At 39.5% G+C, this 9,288-nt stretch overlaps 1 protein-coding gene and 1 long non-coding RNA gene across 2 annotated transcripts in view; both read left to right on the top strand.

The window, feature by feature from the left end:
• Window positions 1-1,184: 1,184 nt before the first annotated feature.
• Window positions 1,185-7,550, top strand: LOC143280551 (uncharacterized). Its single transcript, XR_013055027.1, has 3 exons — window positions 1,185-1,555; window positions 5,053-5,273; window positions 7,416-7,550. It is a non-coding gene; the product is annotated as an uncharacterized LOC143280551 (long non-coding RNA).
• A 69-nt stretch (window positions 7,551-7,619) lies between these two features.
• Window positions 7,620-9,288, top strand: part of LOC143280292 (uncharacterized) — a 3,061-nt gene continuing 1,392 nt past the window's right edge. Inside the window, exons 1-3 of the mRNA XM_076584921.1 lie at window positions 7,620-7,658; window positions 7,816-7,858; window positions 8,477-8,735. Coding sequence (XP_076441036.1) covers window positions 7,620-7,658; window positions 7,816-7,858; window positions 8,477-8,735 — 341 coding nt within the window. The remainder of the gene's footprint in view (window positions 7,659-7,815; window positions 7,859-8,476; window positions 8,736-9,288) is intronic.

The following is a 9,288-nucleotide window of genomic DNA, read 5'->3' as shown; positions in this document are numbered from 1 at the left end:
CATCATAAAAAAAAGAAGCCAACAGGCATCCTACATGTCCCACTCAGGCCCAAATATCATGGCGATTGAAAGAACGACGTACACCAACATCATCACTCGAACGTCTTTGTGCCAAAGGTGAAGTACTTAAACTCTGAGTTGTATATCAACACATGTGAAAGAGCCATATATCTAATGTGTGTGTGTGTGTGTGTGTGTGTGTGTGTGTGTGTGTGTGTGTGTGTGTGTGTGTGTGTGTGTGTGTGTGTGTGTGTGTGTGTGCCGCCGTGTGTGTTACGACTGAGAGAGAGAGAGAGAGAGAGAGAGAGAGAGAGAGAGAGAGAGAGAGAGAGAGAGAGAGAGAGAGAGAGAGAGATTTGATGATTATTCATCAATAATAACTTAGCATTCTTAGTTTAGTTGTTACAGATGCGTGAGGGGTGCAGTTACTGCTAATATAACAAACAAAATGTAAAATGTATCATGGCAAAAAAAAGGCCAAGAACGAAAAGGAAAGAATCGCACTGAAACACACACACACACACACACACACACACACACACACACACACACACACACACACACACACACACACACGCACACGTGTCTCTGCAGTCGGAATAAATTAATTAACATACTATGCCTAATTACGTCAGTTAAATAGACGGCCGGGAATCAAAAACACACAAGTGAAACAATTGTAACTGAGTCGAGTTAACAACCTCATGGGTAAATTTAATGTTCTTGGAGAGAAAGAGAGAGAGAGAGAGAGAGAGAGAGAGAGAGAGAGAGAGAGAGAGAGAGAGTATGCCATCAATATTTTGATTTCATGATGGCATCGCTGAAGTGATGAACGGCAATCAGAAATTGTCCAAAAAACAAAACACACACACACACACACACACACACACACACACACACACAGAGACAGAACACACACACACACACACACACACACACACACACACACACACACACACACACACACACACACAAACTTGATATGCCGCATAAAATATTTTATGTGAGCTTTTTTTTTTTCCCCCTCAGAGACCCTTCAGTGATAAAAGTTTGCCCGTTACCTTGAATTTCACTTTACTTCCAGATTTTGTCCTTGCCGCGGTCAAGAATGACGTCCCTTCTTGTGTTGGTTCTTTCGTTGTTTCTACGTGAAAAGAGCGAATTATAAACAATCATGGCGGCCGAAGTAAAAGTGACGAATTTTGGATGATGATTATTTATTGACATGCTCGCATTTTCTTGGTGGTGTCAGTGAAGAAAGCTGTAGATTGAATATTATATGGACTGTATAATAATTCTGCGGCTTTGTGAAAAAAGATCTAGTGGGAAACCCACTTTATTTGGGTTTTTTTTGGAGGTAGGGGTCTAACGTGATCCAATTTTGTTGTTGAAACCGCGCTGCAAAAACTGGATCCATTTTATCATTCACCTGAAGAAATACGGCGACGCAGCAGAGATTATGGAGGATGTAACGATCAGTATTTAAGATAAAGTCACCCAAAAGTTGACTGGGAAAAGACAGTCATGTTACGAAACATATCTCTACTGTTTTCAGGTACATATTCAAATTATTTGTTGCACTCGTTTCACTTCACACTGTTTCCTTATCATAAAATGGTGTCATACAAGACGTGCACTATAATAAAACATTATCAGTTTATGGGTCAGACTCCACACGTCTGGGACAAAGGCAGATGAAACACTTTTCGAGTTAAGTGCTTGATACTGATAGCTGTTATCATCCAATATTTACAGTGTCACTGTCAGTTGGAGGATTTGTGACTGTGGGTCTTGAGATGATGGGTGAAGCCAATCCTGTAAAGCTTGCCCACATGTGGGATATGGTAGGTGCTGCAGTGGAAGTGGAGGTAGCTTGTGTCTTTTGTGTGGTGTTTCCCAGCACGAGTCTCTGCGGTGCGCCTGTTTTCTGCTGCAAATGTCCCTTCACTGATCTTCCCTAGCCAGGTTGGGCAGTCCAGAGCAAGTGATTCCCAGCAACTGGGATCGATGTTGAGGTCATTTAGGGACACTTTGAGTCAGTCTTTAAAACATTTGAACTTCTGTCCCCCAACTGAGCATTTGCCCTGGCTCATCTGTCTATACAGCAGCTGTTTTGGCAGTTGACTAAGACTCTTTATTGGCTTGAAATAGAAGACTTTGATGTGCATAAGAAATATTAATATTATGTTCTATCACCAGCCACTCAGCATTAATATAAAGAAAACAGTGGTGACTCACACATGTTCTCTCAATTCCCTCCCCCACACCAAAACCCTCACACACACACACACACACACACACACACACACACACTATGAGGTCCTAACCACTAGAGTAGACCAACAACATCAAGGACTAAGACTGAATGCTTTAAAGATAGTTTTAGTTTAGGAAAAACATTTTCAGTGTATGTGGTAAACAAATTGCACAAAACCATATTTTATTTTACTTTTTGTGTCGGGTTACTTCCAAAGTCATGTAAAGTTTGTGATTTTCAGAACTAAACATAGAAGAAATCATGTCCAGCCATTTATTATTGTTTGAAATTGCTGAATACCTCTTACATTGTCTGATCGGATTGTTTCTATGATACGGTCTACAGATATTTAATTAATTTTTTGTTGTGCTTGTTAACTGCTGTTACACATATAGTTATGGATTGTTGATTCTATTAATTAGGTTTATCCTTTTATAGCCTTCTTTAAACACCATCCCCATCCTTATCTCCATATCCCACACACAAACACACACACACATTACATGTCTAATAACAAAGTGAAAAATCAAAAAAATGAAATAACATACACACACACACACACGTACACACACACACACACACACACACTAATATGCATGCATACATACCTTCCAAATAAAATTACTTCAAAACAACAGCAAGAAGAGCTAAGGCACTCTTCCTTGTAGTTGTATTATATATTATTATTATAAATTATATACCAAATACTCACAAGAGAAGAGAAAGACAATAATGAAATATTAATGGGAATAACTACTAAAAACTATACACAAGTATATAACACAAATCATAACTATCATAATGCCACATTAAAATGAATATATATATATATATATATATATATATATATAGCTGGGGTGAAACAAATAAGCTCTCTTAAATTTCACATATAATTTCTGGCAGCTCATCATCCATAAACATGATTCTGTTCAGATGTTACTGTCATATGTCATGAAAACATACTATCCATGACATGAATCCTCTTTCACATACACACACACACAGACACACATTCATTCAGATAATAATGAATAGAGAGAGAGATATGAGGTCCATTTACAACCTTTAAAGCATCATTGAAACTCTTGGTTTCATGACTGTTTGCATAGCCTGGATTTCATCGGCCTTGTTGCATCTCACGGAGTTTCCTCTGCTTTTTCCATTTTGCACTGGCAAACTAAGGCATCTTCTTTTGCTTGTGATGTGAGAATCTTCCCGTGTGCTCTGAACAATTGGTGTTTCTCTGATAGTTGTGCCTTTATCTTCTCATCTCATCGAACCAGTCTTTATTTCTGAAATTGCCCTTTTAATTCAATTACACATACTTAACCGTATCCCAACTTAAATTTTATTTTATTTATTTATTTTTTTTTACATCCAGCCCTTGCCCTAAAGTGGAAGTCAAGTTAAATTTAAAGAAGCAAAAGTGAGCAAAAGGAAAGGAAATCAATGAAAAAAATCCATACATCCTTATTTCATGAATACCCCACCCTTCACTGCCATTCCACCCAGATCCAAACAAAAGAAAATAACATATGAGAAATAAGGAAGAAAAAAAAAGTGTGAACATCGCAGCCTGAACATAAAGTCGATGCGCCGCAACCCAACCCCACCCCACCCCATCCCCACCTCACACACACATATAGTGATATACACACATCAGATGCACAGACAGACAAGCAGGTGGACAGACACAGAAAAAAAGGTAGAGGGAACCCACAAATCATCTAAAAACAAGGTTGGATTTTAGGTTTCTTCGAGTTTTGTGATTAGGTACCTTTTTTGTCTTTGAAGTTGTTTTGGTTAGGTATCTGGTATGTCTTTTGATCATGGTAATTTTTTTCAGTAATTATTTACAGAGATCCAGTCTAAGACAATATATATATTACTCGTGTAGTACTGGACAACTACAAATATTGATTTTACCTTTTCAGTGGCTCTTCTTTCCGAGTGCTTTATCTATCATTAAGGTCAAACTAGGCGGATCCTTCACTCCATCATTGCCTTTAGGTCACAATAGGAGCTCTACTTGCAGCTCCTACGAAAACACTGGTGGGCTACTCTATATCAGTATATGTCTGTCTAACCAGATCACAGCACTGATACGATGACCTTCAATAGTCTGTTGTTGGGCTGGTACTATTATTGACCACTATCTCAAAGCTTCTTTGTCAATCAGTCACAACTGATAAAGTAACACTGACAGCTGAGCAGGGTTTTTTTCTCAGTTTACTGATTTTACATTTTGCTCTGTGCCAAACAGTAGATAAAAAAATGGACCAATTTATGATAAAAATAAAAAAACAAACAAACAAACAAAAAAGCAACAAAGCCACATGATTGTGCTTCGGACAATATCAAACATCAGTTCACTCGACATGCATACATTTGTATGCAACTGAAAAAAAAGTGATAAGTAACAGTTATCGCTGGACAACATACATTCATCAGAACCCAGGCCAAGCCAAGTATGAAGATTGAGAAGAAATTTATGAAATTCATGTGGCCATAACTCAGTTTATACACTTTTTGTAGAAACCTAGAATTACGCTGTGGCAAGGGCAAAATTCACCTCTTTTGGAAAAAAAGAAGTATACCTTCTCAGTTCTCGTAAATAGCTAAGTAGTGTTATTTACTAAAACAGCACAATAATGTATCAAATTTGGAAAGGTGCTTTCTTTTATTGACACTACAGAAAACATGTCATTATTTATTCAGTTCTTGCTTCCTAATCACCAAGACAGTTGTTCTTTTGCCAGAATAACTTGATACATTGCCTCATGTTTCACTTTCAGTAGCCTGCCTGCAAACTCTGTGCCTTGTCCAAGCCTTGAGCAAGCAAGATGGGGAGAGTCAAGGTACAACGGTTCCAAAGCCATTTGTGATCAGTCTTCAGCAGTCATGCGATGACTGGGTCATCTTCGCTTGGAATTCGTCAACCGATGGCTTCCCTGCACTGTTTGGGCCGTCCCATTGCATGTCTTGTGAGATCACATACATGGACCAGCATTCACAGGTGAGAATTTTAAATTCACCGCATACAGTGGAGTGATGGCCTAGAGGTAATGTGTCCGCCAAGAAGTGAGAGAATCTGAGCATGCTGGTTTGAATCGCGGCTCAGCCGCCAATACTTTCTGCCCCTCCACTAGACTTGAGTGGTGGTCTGGACGCTAGTCATTCGGATGCGATGATAAGCCGAGGTCCTGTGTGCAGCATGCACTAAGCACACATAAAAGAACCCATGGCAACAAAAGGGTTGTTCCTGGCAAAATTCTGTAGAAAAATCCACTTCAATAGGAAAAACAGAAACAAAAAAGAAACAAAACAAAAAAAACTGCATGCTGGAAAAAATACAAAATAAAAAGGGTGGCGCTGTAGTGTTGTAACGTGCCCTCCCTGGGGAGAGCAGCCCAAATTTCACACACAAAAATCTGTTGTGATAAAAAGAGAAATATAATACAATACAATATAGCTGTTTAGATTTTGATTCTTCACAGAACGGAATGTACAACTTTCATTAGTTTTAGGACTTTATAGATACCAATTTAATAGTAATATTTGTAACATGACCTACGGGCGCAATAGCCGAGTGGTTAAAGTGTTAGACTTTGAATCTGAGGGTCCTGGGTTCGAATCTCAGTAACGGTGCCTGGTTGGTAAAGGGTGGAGATTTTTCTGATCTCCCAGGTCAGCATATTCATGAGCAGACCTGCTTGTGTCTGAACCCCCTTCGTGTATGTATACACAAGCAGAAGATCAAATATGCATGTTAAAAAAATCCTGTAATCCATGTCAGTGTTCGGTGGGTTATGAAAACAAGAACATACCCAGCGTGCACACCCCTGAAAACGGAGTATGGCTGCCTACATGGCAGGGTAAAAACAGTCATACATGTCAAAGCCCACTCGTGTACATATGAGTAAACATGTGAGTTGCAGCCCACGAATGAAGAAGCAGAAGTAGTAATATAACAAATCGTTTTTGTTTTGCTAACTGTTACTTGTTACTGTAAGATGGTCTAACATTTTTTCAAAAATTATACAGAATGCAATATTTGAGGTCAACTGTTTAGTTCACTTTTAAGAAGATTTATTCTTTTCTATAGTATGTATTGTATTTCTTTGCATGAAATTTGGGCTGCTCTCCCCAGGGAGAGCTTGTTGCTACGCTGAGAGCGCCACCATTTTTTCTGCCTGCAGTTTTTTTATTATTTCCCTATCAAAGTGGATTTTTTCTTCAGAATTTTGCCAGGGACAACCCTTTTGTTGCTGTGAGTTCTTTTACTTGCACTGAATGCATGCTGCACATGGAAGCTTGGTTTATCATCTCATCATAATGACTAGTGTCCAGACCATCATTCGAGGTCTTGAAGAGTAGGGGGAAATACTGGTGAGTGTGGGAATCGAACCAGTGCGCTCAGATTCTCTTGCTTCCTAGGTGGATATGTTGCCACTAGGCCAGCAGTCTACTTGATAAGAAATTAAAGACATGAACACATTTCTAAATGACTATTCAGTCTTGCCATAACTTGCACTATATCTCAGGAGCAAAGACAAAGTTTTATTAATTCTTATACCGTGCCTTAATGATAAAACAAATTGTTTGGAGGGCTGTCTTGATGACAAAACAAAGCTTTTGTCATTCTGATATGCATTGAAAGGAATTATTTATACAGAAAAAGTTTTCTTCCCCTTCATACTGTAAAACTAGTATCTGCATTTGAATGCAAGTGTGTACACACATAAATTGTCTGTGTGAAAAGTGAGAGAGCATGCAGTGTAAAAGCATGCATACAGACCTGTTATCATCATTTTAAACTGTTGTTGTGAGTGTCTGTGTGTAGTTGAATGCAAGTGTGCTCATGAATATGTATCAGTGAGAGAGCATCCGATTTAAAATCATGCGCACGGACAAATCATCATTATCTTCACTTGTTTCAACAGTGGAGCATTACATGGAGCTGAAGTTTATTGTGTGCTGTATTGTACCAGTTGTGTAATGTGCAGTCTACAAGCAGTACTATATCCTCTCTCCATGATGCATGGCTGAAAATGCAAGCCATACTGAAATGTTTGACATAATTGATATATATATATATATATATATATATATATATATATATATATATATATATATATATATATATATGGACTGGCAGGTGGCCCAGCTGGGGATGGCGGCTATCCACCCAGATGTGAGAACCATCCAGCTGAGCACCCTCAACAGGAGCACCAACTACACTGCCTCCATGACCTGCAATGAGACCCTCACCTCCAACACCATTGACTTTGTCACTGGTCAGTATACTCAGTGAAACCCTCACCTCAAGCATCATTGACTTTGTCACTGGTTAGTATACTCAATGAAACCCTCACCTCCAAAACCATTGATTTTGTCACTGGTTAGTACAGTGAGACCCTCACCTTCAGCACCATTGACTTTGTCACTGGTCAGTATACTCAGTGAAACCCTCACCTCAAGCATCATTGACTTTGTCACTGCTTAGTATACTCAATGAAACCCTCACCTCCAAAACCATTGATTTTGTCACTGGTTAGTACAGTGAGACCCTCACCTTCAACACCATTGACTTTGTCACTGGTCAGTATTCTCAGTAAAACCCTCACCTCTAAAACCATTGACTTTGTCACAGGTCAGTATACTCACTGAGACCCTCACCTCCAACACCATTGATTTTGTCACTGGTCAGTACAATGAAACCCTCACCTTCAGCACCATTGACTTTTTCACTGGTCAGTATACTCAGTGAGACCCTCACCTCCAACACCATTGATTTTGTCACTGGTCAGTACAATGAAACCCTCACCTTCAGCACCATTGACTTTTTCACTGGTCAGTATACTCAGTGAGACCCTCACCTCCAACACCACTGATTTTGTCACCGGTCAGTACAATGAAACCCTCACCTCCCAAACCACTGATTTTTGTCACTGTTCAGTACAACAAAACCGTCACACTCTCAGTATAATGTAACCCTCACTTCCAACTCCATTGAATTGTCACTGGTCAGTATGTCTTTGGTATGGATAATTTTCATTCTTTTCTGGAAAAGGTATGAAAAAAGTGTGGAATTTGTTTGGCCACATTTGTGGGAACCCCAAATTATTATTATTATTATTATTATTATTATAACCCAGTCCCACAGACCTCTCACATTTGTACAACTACAAGCAAGAAATGTTGCCCCACACACCTCAGGCTACCCCTGCAGCGAGGAGGAGGTGAAGGAGCACGCAGAGAAGTTGCGGCGACGACAGCAGTGGCGGAAGAACAACGACGACGACAAAGAGGTGTCTCAGCACCCGGTCAAGGTCACCACAGCCTCAGACGACTTCTCCATGATGGACATGGCCCTGGGCGTGTTCTTCGCCATGTTCGGCGTCATGATCATTGGCCTCTTTGCCTACTACGTCTGGAAGAAGCACCGCCATCGCCAGAGAATCCAGCGCATATTTGGGTATGGTGGTTCTGTTCATCGTGTGTGTCTGTGTGTATGTGTTCGTTTGTGTGTATGTGTGTGTGTGTTGCTGCAGATTTTTTCTTTTCTTCACCTTATACTCAGTTGTTGTGGCAAGGTTTTTTTTGCTTTGTTTTTGTTTTCTCTCTTCGCTTTCTCTTACAAAAAAACTCAGTTGTGGCAAGTTTGTTTTCGTTGTTTTGTTTTCTCTCTTGGCTTCCTCTTTCACATGATCCATTTGCATATTATTATTATTATTGTTACTGTTGGGACTTTATATAGCTCCTATCTTCAGTCAGAGAGACCAAACCAAGCACTTTACAAAATAATGTAGTCATTTGCACAAGCAGCAGCCTACCTTGGAAGAGCAGACAGACAGCTCCTTCAGGCGCTCATTTGCATGGGTCAGGAAAGAAAATGCCCCTACGCTTAAGGTCAACACTGAGTTTGAGAATGAAACTTACAGAAATTAATCACTCACATATTGAGCTAGTATATAAACCAGTGTTAATCTTATTTCTAAATATTTTATATTCAGCTGACTGCCACAAAC

Source organism: Babylonia areolata, chromosome 3 (genome assembly GCF_041734735.1).
Source record: "Babylonia areolata isolate BAREFJ2019XMU chromosome 3, ASM4173473v1, whole genome shotgun sequence".
NCBI classification, from domain to species: domain Eukaryota; kingdom Metazoa; phylum Mollusca; class Gastropoda; order Neogastropoda; family Buccinidae; genus Babylonia; species Babylonia areolata.
The sequence above is the reverse complement of the archived record's forward strand: the minus strand, read 5'-3'. Positions and strand labels throughout refer to the sequence as shown.